We start from the raw sequence: 18,233 nt of genomic DNA on the forward strand, positions 1-18,233 counted from the left end.
GCAAATGCCCCCCCGCCCCCTTTTTTTTACCCAGCCTTTATTTGGGGACCCGGTACGCAGAGGCATCATTTGAAGAGCTTTTATTTGAATATTTCCTGGGCTGTTTTGCAGTCATTTGCACGCATCGGTCCCCGGCACTCTCTGCGTGGCCCGTGACACGCCGCAGACAGCTGGCGTGACAGAAGGTGGCGAACTGGGGGCGATGATACAAATTGCCTTCATTTTCTTAGAGTGCAACCTCTTCAGGGAGCACCGACGAACGTTACACAACCGCAACAAATCTGCAACTCGGCCAAATAACGACTCGCATGAGAGCTGATGAAGTCGAAAGAGAGAAAAAGAGGCTGCCGTCCTGAGCAACGTTTTCAATTCCCTCCCCCCCCCCCCAGATAGTAATGTGTCTGGGGGTAACGGTCCGTGGCATATACCGTTCTTTGAAGGATGGACGTCACGACCAACAAAAAGGCTAAAAAAAGATCACAAAAACAGTTGCCTTGCCAACCAGCATCCCTATCAAGTTTCTCACAAAGCACTTTGAACTTACACACACACACACACACACACACACACGAGGCACCCGGAGAGAAAGAAAGAGCGGGGCGACAATAAAGCATTTCAGTTCCCCCACACTCATGTAAAAAGTCTCTTTAATCTTACGGCTGGAATGCCCACAATGCACCGTGGTGAATAAATGACACTTGAGCGGGAGGAGAACAAAGCGGCGTCCTGGAACAAGGACACATGCATGCAAGGGCCATTTATGGGAGAGGAAGTTGGTGCAAACAAATGGGCTGGCTAATTGGTGCTTTGGGTGCACTTGGGTCCGCGCGGCTGTTCCTGCATCGCACCAGAAATTTGAAACCTGTCATTAAAATAAAGTGGATTTCTCTCTTCACACGATTTACAGTAAGCGGGAGAAAAGCCGGGCGATGTAGAGGTACGACTCGCCTGGAAAACCGGCAGTCGGCCCCTCGGGAGAAACCCAACGTGTGTAATCGCAAAGCGCTCCGGTGTGCAGTTCCTCCGAGCGTGTTTAATCTAAAGAGGGGAGAGGAGGAAGAAGCAAAAACACACAGGCTGTTGAGGAAAGTGACTGCTTTGGGGGGGGTAGAACATGCGAGTCCGGCCCGCGAGTGACCACGATGAAATGAACTTCTTCCCAGGGTGCAGGGCGTGCGGCGTTCCCCCCCCCCCCCCCCCACCACCCCCACCCCCACTCGAGGAGAACTCATCTGATCTTCACGGCAAAGCGGAGGTGGGTCTCCAGAGTCCCGTTTCCCCACTTCTCCATTATTAGCTCTGCCAGCCAAAGAGATATTGTGCTCGCTGACAAATGGGTGCGGAGAGAGCGAGTGCGGGGGAGGTCCCCCCCCCCCCCCCCCCCCCACCACCTTCCTCCATCTTCCTCGCTTCCCCTTCCTCCTCCTCGCCGCCGCCACGTCCTCCCCGATAACCATAATTGTGTTTTAAAGGCCCTGATTAAATTTTGCAGTCTCGAATGATATTGTTTGGCGATGAATCCTTATGAAAAATGCGCCGCGTGAGGAGGCTCCGGAGGCTCCGGAGGCGGCGGCGGCGGCGGCGTAGGAGCCGGAGGAGGCAGCCAAAGAGGTGGAGGCGGAGGTGACATCAACTTTTTTATTTTTTTACTTCTGAAGATGCCGCGGATGCTTAATGAATCCCTGCCGTCGCTGTTCTTCTCCACCCACCGTTGCTCCACCCATCCGTCACCCTCCCTCCCTCCCTCCCTCCCTCCCTGTCTGACAGACACACGGAAAGAAACACTCCCTTTCTGCTTGAAGGTCCCTTGCTCCCGACGTACACCCACCATCTCTAAAGTTCTGCATGTCCCTCACTCCGCCATCACGACGTCTCCCATCCGAGTGCAGCGGCACCTCTGGGGGAGGCAGAATTTTTTTTTTTTTTGTTCTCTCCATTTTTTAGAGGTGACACAAAATGCAATCAGGGCGAATGAGAAGCCAGCAAATTCAATAACGGAGGCAAATGAAAATGGAACCGAAGACTCTGCACTTAAGGCGGGATGGGCTCACGGCCCTAATAAGCCCTCTTCTGTCACCGCTTCCCTGCATCTGAATTAACCAGAGGCCCTCCAATCAGCGCGGGCAAACAAAAGAGCCAGCCAAAGAGACGGGGGCGCCGCTGAATACCGATTAGGGCCGGCGATGAGTCGGCGGAGGAGCCGTGCTTCGCGGAGATGAACCATCAGAGTTTTGTTCAGGTTTCCATCATTTGAATCCACACATGCGCTAAAACTTCTGCTTCCTGTCTTTTGTGTTTGGTGCTGAGCTTTGAACGTGCGTCGGCGACCCGCAGGTCAAGCGACTCACTCCTCAAGTAAATTGCCAGGTAGAGACTCAGAGTACAAACAACCTCAGAAATTGCTGTCCCCGGCTGTTTTTTTCGCGGTGATGGGTTGATTCATTGCGCCGGTAAAAAGTGTTTGGATGCAACTGCGCTGGCCGAGAACGTCAGAAAGGGGAGCCGCGACCCGACACGTGGGCTGCGGTCAGACGTCCGCGGGGGGGGAGTGTGCGCCGCTGCACACCCTAAACGCCGGCGTGCAGGGCGGAAGGCTTGCGGAGTGCTGAAAACAGAGCGCGCCCTCCACATTAAAATTGACACCTACAATCGGCTAAATGGGCAATTTGTCACTTTGTGGCACAGAGCTGCAGCACTCATCGCTCCACTCGGGTAATTTGGGACACACCGACACGGACACAGGCGCACACACACACACGCACACACACACACACACACACACACGCACACACACGGCAGAAAATTGCCTCCATCTGGTTTCTACGGCGGGCTTGGCGTTGGTCCACCTTGGGAGCTCCGCGCCTTCTTCCACAGACGCACTGGTACGAAGCGGGCGATGCTCCGCACTCATCGACTCCAAGATGAGGGGCGGGGGGGACATGACGCTGCAGTTTTGGGGGTTTTCAAATTGCTTTTTGAGAACGGTTCCATGATGTCCTCTGCTACATCCGTCACATTCCGCCCTCCTGGCCTCCATCGCCTGCCTCACCTTTGGGTTCGGGACCACAACGTTTCTATCAACGTGACTGCCAGTTCTCTCCTGGGGGAGCGGCGACTCGCTCTTTATCGGGTGACTCAACCCAGCTGGACGTGGACTTCCCTGCTACCCGTATCTGCTCATGGACTGAGCGGGGGGGTGGGTGGGGGGGGGGGGGTCGTCTTCTGCCAGGTGCACAGTCAGCTCGGTTAGACGGGGTCAGCTCGGGGCAGCCAGTGGGTGTGAACGCACGCCCCCCCCCGGGGGGGGACTATTACCATTCCATTAGTGAGCCTTCCAGACACTAATGGAGACAAACCCGGAGCCCCCAGGGTCTCCTCGTCGGAGGATTTAAAACAACACCGACAGCGGCCCGACGCTGACGCGGCGCGGCATCGCAATGACTTCAGGGTGCGAGAGAGAGTCGTTTCGCTCCTCAGACGCCGCCGAGCAGCGACAGGTGGGGGGTGCTTTGTTTTTTTTTTTCAAGACATTGGCTTCGCGGGAAAGTTCATCTGAGAAAACGTCTTTGAGTTGCTTCACATTGCTTTTGACTCATTTTTTTTTTCTCCCAAAAGGGGAACGCAGGCGCTTTGGTCTTTTTCGCACTACAGAAAAAAAGGGGGGGGGTGAAGATGAAAGTGGGGGGGTTGTGGATGTGGGGGGGGGGGGAAGCTGGGGTTTGTTTCACGAGCAGACCTCGCACATCCACGACTGCAGCACTTTCTGGAGTGGAAGAGCGGCGTTTGAAGCTTGGAGATATGTTTTAATCATCCGCCGCCTTAATGATGACACTGAATTCATTATTAATGGGCTCCATCCCTCCACTCTGCCTCAGCCGCATAACAGTGCAGGGCGAGTATTAACATTAGCCGCTTTTGCTCTATTTGATCTTTCTGTAATTACACCACTTTTTGCAGATCAGACCACAAGCTTTGTGTTAAATAAAGAGGCCCTGGAAGTATTTTTTCTTCTATACAAATTCCACACGCAATTACTGTGGTTACTCCCCCCCCTCCCTCCCCTGTCTCTTTTTCACATGGAGGGAATGTGGATTTCTTCTCAAAGCTGATGAATGAGATGCAGAAGTATGGCCAGATGCTCCATAAGCGCTGATTATGTTGAAATGGAGTGTGGTGAAAGCGGAGGGCGGATGTGGAGGCAGCCGGGTGTCTTCATGCGGGATTCTCCTCTTCGGTCGGTGTCCTTTTTTTTCCCAATCAGCGGAGGGTGTAATATCTTTGATGTGCTGGATCTTCTCCACCTCGGGGATTTACTGTACGGATCAAACTCAACCTCTACGAGACTTCTGAAACCAACCCTTGAGGGAAGAAGTGCCTAAAAAAGTATTAAAACGTATATTTTTCTTTTCAAATTAAAAATGAAATACTTACTTTAGAAAATTGGTTGGGTATTTATAAACCTTACTGTAGGTCTCATGTTTGCCTTTTTTTAATAACTTCATGCCTAGATATCAGTTACAACGACTCACTTTGCAGATCTCTATAGTAACGGTGAGCCGGCGCATCAAAAGTCACCCGCCGGAAAAACGAAAAGGCACACAGAGATAATTAGGATCCATGAGTCCATTAATCAATTCATCGCAGCAACAACTGCTGCTGATCATTTGTACTAAACGCGTTCAACATACTCACAGAAACGCGGGGGGGGGGGGGAGTCAATTCCTCCAACAAGGATCAATAGGGATTTATCAGGAGATCTAGATTACACGTATGGGACATATGAATAATGCAATTAGAGATGTGTATTTACCCCCCCCCCCCCCCACCCACCATGGCAGTTACGTGCACAGAAGAACATTCTGATCCTTTTTCACAAAATGTTCAGAATGCTGGCTGGACTTATGGGCATATTTCCTATCACGGGAGAGAGGAATAAAAAGACAAAACGCGAGTTACGTGTTATGAGTCCGACAGGAATAAAGAGGGCCTCTCTCCTGCTTCGTGGGCTCAGTCCAGGCGGAAGGCCCCCCCCCCCCCCCCCCCCCCCCCCTCCTGCTTTAACAGCTTAGGATGTCAGCATGCCCTTAAAACTCCCGGGAGTCCTTTATCGCCGTGTTCAGACTCCATAAAACGCTGCTTATTACACTAAATCTGTCATGTGCTTTAATACGGATCACAGTTTGATCCCCCGTCATCAATCACAAACACACTCGGGCAAAGTCAATGGCAGTAGAGCCCGGGGACCAAGCTGCGCTCGCTCACTTTCTCGCGGCGGATGCGCATTAGCCTGTGGATGCCCCCCCTCCCCCCCAAAAAAAAGTCAAAAAAGGCTGGTCAAGGACTGCGAGATGCACGACTTTCTTCTTCTTTCGCCTTACTAAGCAATCACAAGCGATCGGGTGAGGGGAACCTCGGTGTGAGCACATCGTCGGGACGGCTGGCAGCGTCTCCGGCGTCCCCTCTCTGTTCTTTGGCTGTGCTTCGGGGGACATACGCGTTGGACGGGGTTTCTCGTCCTGAAGGACGGAGCTCCATCGGCGCTGGAAGAACACGCACGGCGCCTTCGCGTGCCACGGATGAATCCGGCAAATTTCCCTTCCAGATATCTGACCACACGACTGAAGGAGTGTGGAGGAAGTAACGAGAGGAGCGGAGGGGCCAATCGCTCCCCCCCCCTCAGCGATGTCCACACATCCATAAAGGTCTGATGCCAAGATGAGGTCAACCCAGACAGCGGCTACCCTCTACAAATGGAATCCACTTCAGCAACCCCCCCCCCCCCCCCCCTCCCCTCACATAAAACATTCTTACCACATGAAATGAGCTTATTTTTGAATGTTTAAACAAAAGTGCAACTAATGAGAAAAATGGCATTTCATCTCCACATATAAACAGGAGATTAATACGTTGGGCTAGCGGATCCGCGGCGTCAAAAGTTGACTTCCAATTTTGTGAGTTAATTAAAGAGGTGTGTACACAGGGGGGGGGGGGGGGGGGGATGAGTCAAACACAAGCGTTTACCCTGAAAGGAAACAGCAAAGTTATTTGCGGGTTGCTCGAAAACAGATCCCGTCTTACGGGAAGACGCGAGGCAGCGGGGGGCTCTGACCTGTGAGGTTGCGCAGGCCCAGCTGCCTCAGGCCGTAGTAGCCGTCCCGCCGGTAGTTGAGGAAGATGGCCAGCGAGTAGCGACCCTCGTACAGCGTGGTGCCTCGGACGATCCGCAGGTTCTCCAGCGGCAGGTAGTCGAACTGGTTGAGAGCCACCAGCACGTAGCCGGTCACCTCTCTGATGGACTGCGTGGAGAAACACAAGGGGGGCGAGTTCAGTGCGTCGGCAAGGAAACAACCCGGAGTAGAAAATGATCACATGACCAGTCTGCGATGTAAATAGTTATTGGGTTTGGAGTGAGCTGGATGCACCTCCACCTGTGCTTTATGTCTGCACCGTCGGCCCAGGCGGCAATTCTTTCCTCCGCTTTTCTGTGCACAGAGCATGTTATTTGCATTTTGAAATGTCACGCTCATGAAAGATTTGGACGTGGAGTCCAAAGTAGTTAAAATGTCAGCTCAATGGCGGAGTGATTACACGCCTCCTGTGATTACGTTCCCTCACCTGTTCTTTGAGGCTTTGGGAGGCCGTGATGCCAGCAAATATGACATTTGTAGAGCCAATAAGAAATCCCACCTTCCAGAAAAGAGCTTTCAAAGCCAAATGAAGTGTAGTGGTGTGTGATTTTATGTCCTGCATCAACGGATTCTTCAGAGATGTTAAACTAACAGATGTAAAAAACACACACACACAGGCAATGCAGAATAAATCAAGGTAAAAAAAAAATGCTCTCCTTGGCCTCATCCAATGATCAGAATTCTCAAGAAAAGCAGATGTCCTCGTCCCGCTCACGTAGGGAAAGAAACTTGCGGGTTAAAGGTCAACGATGCACAGCACCGTCTTACAGTGGATAAAAGCCCAGAAGAAAAAAAAGCATTTTAGCTGACAGCCATCATCCGTCCATTATCCTGTCGGCGCGCTCTTCGCATAGACGTTGCCTGATGTGTGTGTGTGTGTGTGTGTGTGTGTGTGTGTATCTTCTAAAACATAAGGCATTCCCTTGTTGCAACAACACCGTCTCCGTGGCCATGCAATATTCATCTGAGTCACTCAAACAGCAGCCTGAGCTCACAGAAACACATGCAGCAGCAGTTAAATGTCAGACTTACACATTTTACCAACCCCTGGCAAGCCTAATTAGAACTCTACATTTAAGAGTGTGTGTGTGTGTGCGGGGGCGGACGGGTACGGTTATGTGGTTCAACACTGTCTGGTTCAGAGGAAGATTGGTTTGGGCGGTTCACTTTTCTTGGATTCTTTCAGGTCGAGTGTCTGCTTGTTTTCACGTGTAGGCAGCGCGTGAAACTATACCGTCTCTCCTATATCGTCTATAAGTTAAGTTTTAAACAAGTGGCTGGTGTTGCGGGATCCCTCGATCGAGACGACGGGGGGCACAGTTCTCCGGCTTCCCACAAGAACAAACCCTTCAAACCCCTCGCGCACTCATAATTACGTCCTCAAAGTCCAGGCATAGGGGAGAAGCGGACGGGAAAGACATCCTTAATGACCGGGGACAGGCCGCATGATTGGCTGGGAGGGAGGGAGGACGTGAGTAATGTGAGGCTTGATTGGCCGCTGACCCCCCCTGGAGGAGAGTGACAGCGAGAGCGCCGCCAGCGGAGCGCCTGCGTTGGGGGATAATAGCAGGTTTGGAGCGCCGCGGCCGGCGCCCGCACCTGCCAAGTCGGCGCATTGTAGCACTTGCACAATAGGAGAGAAAAGAGACATTGGAGGTGCTTATTAGCAAGATAACAATGTGTCAATCACCTGTAGAGCGGACAAACAACACAATAAAAGAGGAGTAGGATTCATTTCAGCTGAGGCTTTGATTAGCATACTTATTGCAACGAGGGCTTCTATTGTCGGGAACTCTCCTGCCTGTCAACCCCCCCCCCCACGCCCCCCTGCAAAATCACCCGCCGCCAGCCATTTTCTTTTTTCAAAGTTTTTTTTTTGGAGTTAGCAGGTCGCCCTGCTGCTACAACTCGGTGCAACTCGGCCTCTAAATACGCGGAACGGGCCTCCTTCTCCGGGGAGGTTGTGCCCCCCCCCCCCCACCCCACCGTGACCCCGTGCTTATGGCTCGGTGGCCCGGGGTGCCCCGCTTAACATTAGCTCTGGGCCGGGGGGGGGGGGGGGCGCGATGACTGGGAATGGGTGAGTTGGAAAGGGGGGGGGGGGCTCTCCTCTGCGGGCCGACCCAGCTGTAGGCCTGCTCCCCGCTGCTGGCAGACTCCACAGTGCCTCCACTGTGGCCCCCCTGTCCCTGCCAAGCCCCCCGGATCCACTGGCGAAAAGCAAAGAAAAACTGTTTCCTTGTTGCTTAGCAACCGCAGAAAAAGCCCTCCGGCGGCAGCGAGGCAGAGCGAAGAGGTAGAGAGCACGAAGCCGAAGAAAGGAAGGAGAAGAAAAAACGAGTCTCAGAAAGGATTTTTTTGTTGTAATTGACCTAATTCAATTAAAGGATTACTCTGCTCTTTCTCAGTAATTTTCTTCTGCTTTTATTCAATTTCCCTGTAATTTCCCCCTTGCTGTAAATTGCTTTTTCCTGTTTCTCTCCGGAAGCGTCCTGAATCAATATTTATGTGGATTCCTCCGTACTGGAGGACGAGGGAGGAAGCAGAGGTGCACCTTGGGGGGGGGGGGGGGGCGAGTACGCACAAACACCTGCTGTGAGGGGGGCGGGGCTAATTTGTACCAACACGGCGCTGCAACCATCGATTGCTCAACCGACACGCACTTCACCCCCCCCCTCGTCAGCTTCTCGAGGAGGAGAGACAACGTCGACATCTCACAGATTCCAGGTTATTATTTAAGATGCCATTTGAAGTGAGTGTTTTGTCTGCACACTCAGCCAACCCCCACCACCTACGCAGAGGAGAGAACACACACACACACACACCGCCGCGGGGCGCAGACGAGAGTTAGTCGACCCGGGGTGAGCTACCCATGATGCATCGCGAGTTCAGCGCTCCCTCTCGCGCCGCTCTCCATCAAATCGCCTGCAATTTTTGCCCCGGGTTCCTTTGTTCCTTCACTGGCGTCACCTCTGGGGGGCGACACGTGTTTGGGAAGCCGCTCTCCACATTGCCGAGACACGTGGCGCCAGGGGCCGGGGTGGGGTGGGGTGGGGGGGGGGGGACACAGAAAGGGGTCCATCAACGTAGGATCACCTTTTATGTCACCTGCTTTTTTCCACTCCTCATCCTAACAATTTGGCCACCATTAAAGAGGATCAAGAGATAAAAAGCAGACGCAAGAAAAACCTATTTACTCCTCAGAACCAGTGTGTAGTGAATAGCCTTTCCTACGAGATAGAAGCGATGCATAGGAAGGAGCGTTGGGGTCATCCCGCCTTCAAAGGTTCACAGCCAATAACGGAGAGGCTGTGAGCTCTTTGACGATGCTGGAAACAACACAGTGGAATTTTCTGCACCAAAGATTTGTACTCATCGTTTGGATGTTGGAATCTTAGCTCGCTTCTGGGGAATTTAATTCATCGTTCATCTTTTTACCTCTTTTGGCCTTGGACCTTTAGACGAAACCACTTAGGACGGTTGCTCTCTAGCGCAAGTGTTCAGCTTGTTTGTTCTGGGCTGCTGAATAAAAACAGCGGCCCTACTGCTCCTCGCTGGGAAGATACGAAGAAATCATAATCTTCTTAACTTAAGATGATAATGAAAACATGAATATCATATTCCATTTCTAAACAAATCCCCGGGAAATCCTTAACACTGTAAAAAAAAAAAAAAAAGAAGAAGAAAGCTAAACCCTTCTGACATCCGTCTCTCGATCAAAACCTAAACAAATCATCACGACTCTACCAACGGCTCCTTCCAAGTGGGTTTATATTCACCGTGGAGTTAATTCTCTCTTATTTATTTTCTAAAATGTAATCTACTGCGGCCTCTCCCTCTGACAGTGTCGCTTTCATCAGGCTAAGCCGATTTGGAAAGACTCTCAAACAACTTCAGTGGGGCGAAGAAAGAAAAAAAAAAAAAAACGCCTTTGTTATCTGGAAATAACGAGGTATTTAAGTCACGCTCAGGAGGAAAACACAACACCCGATGCCTCCAGATAACAATGTAATTCCGTTGTTATCTCGGCGAGGCAAACACAGGCACTACAGAAATGCATAAGTTGCTGTGTTGAGATAATGAGGGAGTTGGGACGTGGCCACGTACAAACGGTTTGTTACCTCCCGGAAACGACACCGGCACCGTGTTCCCCTCCCCACCAGAGGGAAACCCCCCCCCCCCCCCCCCCCCCAAAAAAAACGGCAGGGAGCCAATATCAGGGCGGCACAGCCCGGGTGTGGAAGGTGAAAAGGATGGAGGAGGAGTTGCAGGCGGCGCAGAGAGGAAAAACCCTGGGGACGGGACACGTATTATGCGGGTCGCGGCTCGTGTCGGCCAGAGGTCAAGGGGAGCGCACCCGAGCAGTCTGACCCCCCGAAACGAGAGCGCCGGGCGCCGTCCGACTCCGTCGCGGACGGGGGAAGGAGGGGGGCGGAGCTAGCGGGCGACAGGGACCCGTTTACCAATGGGGGGGGGGGGGGGGGGGTGCGACTGTTGGGCTGCTAAGAAGGCCGAGAAGGTGGTGTGGCATTCAAGATCTTGAGAATCTGATTGGAAACCTTTTTTTTTTTTTTTAATGGAGGCCTTTGAGTCCCTCGGCGCAGGTATATTTGGAGGCAGCGGATTTACTTTGGTGCAGAACACCTCGGGTTCTGTCGGAAGGCGCCGGGATGAACAGGGGGTGGGGGGGGGGGCTCTCTGCTCCCATCAAAACGGAAAGAACATCAAATGCCAACGAGCAAAGCGACCTGAGCCTTTATGTCGGCGGCGCGGAGCGATTAGAGAGCCGCTCCCTTTAAGGTCTTTTAGCACGTTGGGGGGGGGGGGGGGGGCGACAGGAAGAAGGTCGTATTCGCTCCGTGGCGTCCCGCCTCATGTGTGCTGGAATACCAGGAAGCTTTGTTTAAGTTTGGAGGAGAGAGAGAGAGGCGAAGCTGCAAAAGGAAGGGAAATGAACTTTCAAAGTGCAACGTCCTTAAGTAATTACATTTTAAACTCGATTTAATCAGATCGATTCATTGTAACGAAGTTTTTTTTTCTTCTATTACGTCAGATCACAATTACCCAGGTTGCCACGGGACACGTTGCAAGGCGACTTCTCAAAGATACAAACACTGACATGTTTCAGTTTCAATACTGCCAGCTAGCGTTGACACTGACTTTGGGATGACACAGTGATCCGTGTGTGTGTGTGTGTGTGTGTGTGTGTGTGTGTGTGGACATCCAGGGGTGCGAGCCCCCAGCAGCAGCTGTGCTACTGGCTCTGGGCGCTGTGATTTATTGTCTCGGACAGCCCGACAATCTCATACGAGCCGGGTTTTTTGGCGAGCGGCGTCCACGCGGCGTTGTCAACGAGCGTTTACCTTAAAGGCCTCTCTAATTAAAATGACCAAACGGGGGGGGGGGGGGGGAGTTTTCGCCGCACGTTAGCAGGCGACAAAACTCCAACCACGGTGGCGGCGCGGCGCACGCGGTCTGGTCCTGGAGCCGCAGAGAGAAACACTGATACATAACTCATGAGGCCGCCGTGGCATCACAGCGTGTCGCATTATGCCGTAGCCTTTGGGGAGCCTACATAATGCAGTTATGTGACAAAGCCAGTGCACGTCAGCCACGGGCTCCTGCTCGCTTGACATTAGCTGTGGTGGAAGAAAAGAAAAAAAGGGGGCGAGGGAGGGGGGGGGGGGGTCGGCAGGCTGTCTGCTAGCAGCTAGCTCCCGTGTCTCGTAGCCGAGTTGCTCGCGGTCGTCCCAGTTTCGGGGCGGAGCTTTTGAGAGCTGGCAGGGACCCTGAGGGGAGGGGCCAATTGGCCCAGCGTGAGGGGGGCGGGGGGGGGCTGAGTGGCCTCCCTTCCTGGTGATCGGCGTCGCAGAGATGCAACGCGAGGCTCGGCGTGGATGATGGACCCGTGGCAATGGGAGGGGACGACCGGAGTGACAGGTGGTGATGACTCCTTCTTCCGCTCCCCAGAGAGGCCCCGCGATCTCCCCGAAATGCAGCGGCACGACCTTTCCAACCACAACTCAGAGTCCCTCCCACAGACCAAGCCATACGGCAAATATATTCGGGCCCGGAAACCAGCTGTGGGACTGATTACAACCATGTCAGATTTGATCTGTCTTGTCTCTTCATAAAGCCTGGGCCTGTGTGTGTGTGTGTGTGTGTGTGTGTGTGTGTGTGTGTGTGTGTGTGTGTGTGTGTGTGTGAGAGCTGGTTAGGAAGGGTATTTGTCAGCCATTTTGCCTCAGTAGAAAATGATGGCAGAGGCATCATCAGTGGTTATGAAGCACACCACTTATCTTCTCTCTCCCATTCACTGTGTGTTGTATAGATGTCCATTAAAGGGCCCCTAAATGACGTAGAGAAATGAAGAGACGTGGCCTCTGAACGACACGGGCTATGAAACACTCAACCTCCCTCTCTCCCGTCCCTTCGCTCGACTACAGATATTCAATCATATCTTTCCGGGCTCGTTTTTTTTTGGGCTTCTCCCTCAAAAACATACGGGAGACACCAGTGTGATACACTGTAAAAAAGTGGGAAAATGTTCCCTGCTTTACACAAACTCCAACAAAGGGTCAGTCAATCAGCCTGAGCTAACAAACGCTAGACAAGTAACACCCGGAGACAGGCTCCCACAGACGTCAAGTACACACACACACACACCTACACACACCCCGACAGACTTGCACTATTCAAATGTCGCCGGGGAACGCAATCTGCTCCCACCACTCAGTAAACTGGAGCGGGGGCCGCCTCCTCCCAAAGCCAGCTGCGAGAGGCAGATATTTAAAAAGGCGTCTGGAGAAACAATTTACACACACACACACACGCGCACACACACACACACACACACACGCGCGCGCACACAACCATGAATCAATCTGCCCGCTGCGATGCACCTTCTTTTTTTTTTCTTTTTTGGAACACATGAAAGGGGGCGCCGAGAGGGGAAGGCTGCGCGCCGTAAACCAGCAGGACCGGTGTCACAGATGCGACGCGCGCACCACGAGTGTCTCTTAAGACGGCGCCAGGAGGAAAAAGAAGAAGAAGAAAAAAAAAAATTGCATTCCCAAAACCAAAGAAGGAACACTAATGGCAGACTGGGATTAAGGCATAATACCACTGATGAGAAGCCGGGTCTTCAGCGCTCTCTGCGGGGCCACCTGGGCTGGGGGGGAGAAAGACATGTGACCCCCCCGCACTCGCTGCCGTTCAGGAGCGGCATTTGGAGCCCGGGCGGATGCCGCCATCCGTCAGAGGCGGCCGCCGACCCAGGTGCTCACACGACCCCACCGACATCAATGACATTTAGGATCCAGTCGGTCACATTGTGATCGTTATTTTAACCGTTCTGATGCTGCAGCTGGTTTGACGTTGAAGCTCGTTTTTTACTTATTATAATTTTACAATAATCAACAGGCTTGAAGCCGTGATACGAGAGACAGAGAAAGGAAATCAAACCAAAAATGAAATGATCTCACAGGATTTTCCACTCAGTGTTGTTTAAGTGAAATACAGGCAACTTTGTGCTCAGAGGATGGAGCCTCACACTTTGTTGCCTCATGTTGTATTGATGATGTTGCACTTGAGCGGGATTTTAAAATCATCCTCCAAGTACGTAATAGAGATCCAGATGCTTCTGTCTGCCACAGGAGAGGAAAACAACTCCCTGAATGTGTTTTTCCTGCAGCTTCCTGTGTTCTCCGGGTGACACTATGATTCACTCGGGAACAATAAAAACGTTTGCCGCAGCGAGACCGTCAAACACGCACCACTCTGATCAATAATGGGACACGTTCAACTGCTGTTGAACGCACGTCCGTGCTGGATCCAAAAATGGATCCATCGTTATGAACATACATCGTATTGTTGCTTCCTTTGTACATAAAACAAAGCTAAATAACAGTTCAGCAGAGGTTACTGCAATGTGAGCTAAGCACACCAACATCTCAAGCAGTAATTACAATAAAACAGTTTGAGATGTGGTTCCGTAATGACCTTTAAACCTCTACAACTGTGCTCAGAATGGCTTTGAGTTGTGTGGGAGTAAAAAAAAAACTTTTAAGCCGTTCAATTGTTTTCGTCTCCCAGCATTCGTCATCCCCAGATACAAAAAGGAAAGAAAATACAACTAGAATTAAGCGTCTTGCGTCTTTGTGTCGGTGCCAAGGATCATCGCCTCATCATTTCTACCCTCCTGGCCATAACGGCCCATGCACCCGGCATCGGAAATGTGTTGTGTGAGGTCACACTGACCTTTGATGGCGTGTGCATCCACTGATGCCTTTGATTCCCCCTCTGAAGACATCTTGGTTTTAGCCGTGGGAGAGAGTTTCAAAACACTAATTAAAAACCCGATAACAACTGGAATCACCTGGTAACAGGGCCGCTGGTAGAGGAGGGGGGGGGGAGACGCCCGCTCCTCTCGGCCTCCTGCGTCGGGCCACTATAATTTGTGGTAATGACGGCGTCCCGGCAGGGCCACTCTGCGCAGAGTGATTTCCGAATTGATTTAGTGCATTAATTACGCCCCCGTTACGCCGGTGTCATGGACAATATTTTACAATTTGATAAGCAAAAGACGCGCCGCGGGATCACTTTGATGAAATGCGAGGGTTAGGCCGTGGCGCGCTTTTATTGTCGTGCCTTTTAATTTAACGGTAATCACTCCCCCCCCACCCCCACCCCCCCCTACCCCTCCCTCCGCACGAGGGAGGCGGCGAGACATTAATTTCACCTCGGAGACCTCTGCTTTGCGCCGTGTCAGCTCTGATCAGGCCAACGAAATGAGAAAAAAAAAAGACCCGCACACATGCGGGTGGGACTAAGTGGGCAGGACCACCGCATCCTGCATGCAAGACGGCGGGTGGGGGGGCGCATGCACGTTTAAATGTGTGTGTGTGTGTGTGTGTGTACATGCGTATGTCTACATGAGAACGCTGCGTGAATCACCTGCAACTCCGCCTCCGTTACCCCGCTATTAACATGCTATGAGACACATCAGCGTTGAGCCTCAGATCCGGCAGGCTGCTGATTCCCCCTCACCCCCTCCCCCCCCCCCCCCCCCCCCTCCGTTTAAGAGCTGTAATTATGCAGATGCTGCCCGCGAGGCGCTAACTGCCTCCCGTTCCAGGCGACAGTCCCAACCTTTTCACGAGCTCCTCAGCTGGTTCAGAGGCTAATGGAACGCGTGCGATTCGCCGCGGGCTCGGGGCGACCCCCTCCAACCGCCGCTCCCACCTCACGGCGTCATTATTTCTGAAGGGGGCTCCGAGAGCGCCGCGTGGAGCACAAACGCTGCGCGGCATTTCTGGAGGGCCGGAACGGAGGTTGGGAGCGGAGCACTTGACCTCCTCATTGGACTCTCGTTGTCGCTAAGCCCAACACAAAGATGAGGGGGGGGGGGGGGAGATGTGATCATGCAGAAACGTGACAAAGAATATATATATATGAACACTGTCAGGAGTAATGGGGGGGGTTTAGTCCACCTCGGGGGAAGCGATCAAACCTCGGGGCCTAATTTGCTGCCCACGAAAGCCTCCGCTCCACTTCCCACAAGGCACTGCTGCAGGGACTTTGCTCCCAATCGGCCCGCAAGAGCATCACAGCGAGGCCCCAACACTAACGTGCCCAAATCCTCCCTGAGGTGGAGAGGCGGAATTCAAGCGCGTCCACACCACACACTTGGAAAAGCCGCGTCTGTTTAAATAAGAGCGCGGGAACAGCGGGTGAGTGGAAGAATGCGCCCCCCCCAAAGGGCCGAAGCGGTGGAGCGCGCGTGACAGAGCGGCGTCCCGAGTTGCCGCCTGGCGGCGAATGAGCGCCACAGCGCCACACTGGAGCGCGGAGGCGGGAGGAGAGAGGAGAGGAGTAAAGATCGCCACGGATGAAAAGCTGTGCCGTAACACGCCGTCGCCGCCTCGCCCTCCGCACGCCTTGTGCCTGCATTCACGGAACAATTCATCTCACGACCAAAAGTTCTTCTTGTTTTAAAAAAAAAAAAAAAAAACTCACAACAGAGACCAATTGAAAAAGATGTGATGTCGGGGGCCGGTCCTCCCGCACCGGGCCGCAGGGCGGTGCTTCAGAAGAAAAGCCGGACCCGAGGAGGCCGAGGAGCCATCTCATCCATCTAACTGTCGGCATCTCGCCGGCCCTCTGGTGGGCCCCTCCCCCCCTCCTCCATCTGTGCCCTGTGTCTCGCCCTGCCCCGGCTCCCTCCACGCACACATAAATACATGCAGGCACAAACAAACAGCCCTGCGGCACGGTAGCTAAACGTTTTAATTTTAGCACAGCAGCTGTTTTTGCCTGCCATAAAAGCGACAAGCCCCTAGCTCTTCTTCTTCTGCCCCCCCCCCCCTCACCCCGAGTCCCCTCTCTCGCTCTCTCCTTCTCCACCCTCCCTCCTTCCACATGTACTGCTGCTGTTTGGTGTGGACGGTGTACCTGCTGTATCGGTTGAAACGAGGGCATGATGACGATGATGTACTGTACTTTGTGTGCCTTTACGCTGCAGATATGGAAATACAGCAGCAGAATGGATATAAAGGTACTACAAAAGTAGGCCCATAAAGTTTTGAATGAATGTATAAGGCAGTTAGGTGTCTCTAAATGTAGTTTTCATAATGTAATTATGAAGATACACCAAACACCAAATCATTAAATGGTTTGTCCCTCTAACCTAATATCACAATAGGGTGGGGTCTCACTGTTTTCTAATAAAGATAGCCCGATAGACGCATAGTTTCCATGGCAACCACAATACTCCCGAATCCTGACCCCCTCACATCCACTTAACAATCCCCCAGATGCCTAATTGTTTCCCTAATGATGCCAGGCCTAATGGGACTGTTTATGATATTCATTTGATAGCGCTGGCCCAGTAATTAGACTCCACCGCACTTCATTAAACACCAGGGGGTACGGACAGCGCAGCGCCTAGTGGCAGGTACAGTGTGTGAGCATACGCAGTAGGAGTGAATCACTTAGCACTGTAACAATGACGGCCACACGCAGACACACACATTCGGGGAGCAGCCAAGCACCCGAGGAGGAGACTAATGGCACTTTGTATTCACAGTGCTGTTCATTTGCTTGCATCGACTCAAGGCCACTTCGTCCAAAGTAGCTCCTACCTGTGCTTCTTTTTAATAGCTTTACATCGCACAGACGTTCTGCTCGTGAATGATTTCAATCAACGCCCGACAGATCTTTGAATAAGATGCCAAACTCTTACTTTGTAACCATCTCTGTCTGTGGTGCTGAAAACATGTGAGCTATGTAGAAAATAAGCCCCAAGCCTCTATCTCTGTCTATGGTGCTGAAACATGTGAGCTATGTAGAAAATAAGCACCAAGCCTGTATGGTCTATAGTGCTAAAACATGTTAGCTATGTCGAAAATAAGCCCCAAGCCTCTATCTCTGTCCATGGTGCTGAAACATGTGAGCTATGTAGAAAATAAGGACCAGGCCTCTATTATGGGGCAATAGTGGTGCATGGAGTAGTGGGATACGCTGGGAGCCGCAAGGTTGGCGGTTTGAATCCCAGCTGTTTGAAGTGTCATGTCGAAGTGTCCCTGAGCAAGACACCTAACCCCTAATTGCTTCCCAGGCAAAATGTAAGTAATGGTTTAAAATGCAATGTAAGTCTCATTGGATAAAAGCGCCAGTAAACATGTAATGTAAAGTATCTCTGTCTATGGCGCTGAAACATGGGAGCTATGTGGAAAATAGTGAGAGCATACGAATCAGGGGAGAGCCCGTCGGTCCTACCTTGAGGAAGGACAGGTTGCGGTTGCGATCGATGCTGGTGATCTCCAAGTTGCCCATGACGACTTCGCAGTTCTCGTAGAGCTTCTTCAGGGTGCGGTACTGCTGGTCCAGGTCGGACAGAGTGCTCAGCTTGTTCTCCGTGCCGGGGCAAACTGGGAACAGAGAGCGGAGAACGCTGCGTCACTTCAGAAGAATGAAGGGGGTACGGAGAGTTCAGCCTCAGTGGGCCGGGCCCAAACAACAGCACATGTCCTGGGTTTTGCAATC

The 18,233-nt window shown here is 52.4% G+C and overlaps 1 protein-coding gene across 5 annotated transcripts in view; it reads right to left on the reverse strand.

The window, feature by feature from the left end:
* The window catches only part of LOC119223090 (receptor tyrosine-protein kinase erbB-4-like), a 116,010-nt gene that overhangs the window by 46,022 nt on the left and 51,755 nt on the right, over positions 1-18,233 (reverse strand). For all 5 annotated transcript variants that reach the window (XM_062561441.1, XM_062561444.1, XM_062561442.1 and 2 more), the window contains exons 2-3: positions 17,967-18,118; positions 6,110-6,296 (exon numbers count right to left, since the gene is read on the reverse strand). In XM_062561441.1, coding sequence (XP_062417425.1) covers positions 6,110-6,296; positions 17,967-18,118 — 339 coding nt within the window. The remainder of the gene's footprint in view (positions 1-6,109; positions 6,297-17,966; positions 18,119-18,233) is intronic.

This window comes from Pungitius pungitius, chromosome 3 (genome assembly GCF_949316345.1).
Source record: "Pungitius pungitius chromosome 3, fPunPun2.1, whole genome shotgun sequence".
Lineage (NCBI taxonomy): Eukaryota > Metazoa > Chordata > Actinopteri > Perciformes > Gasterosteidae > Pungitius > Pungitius pungitius.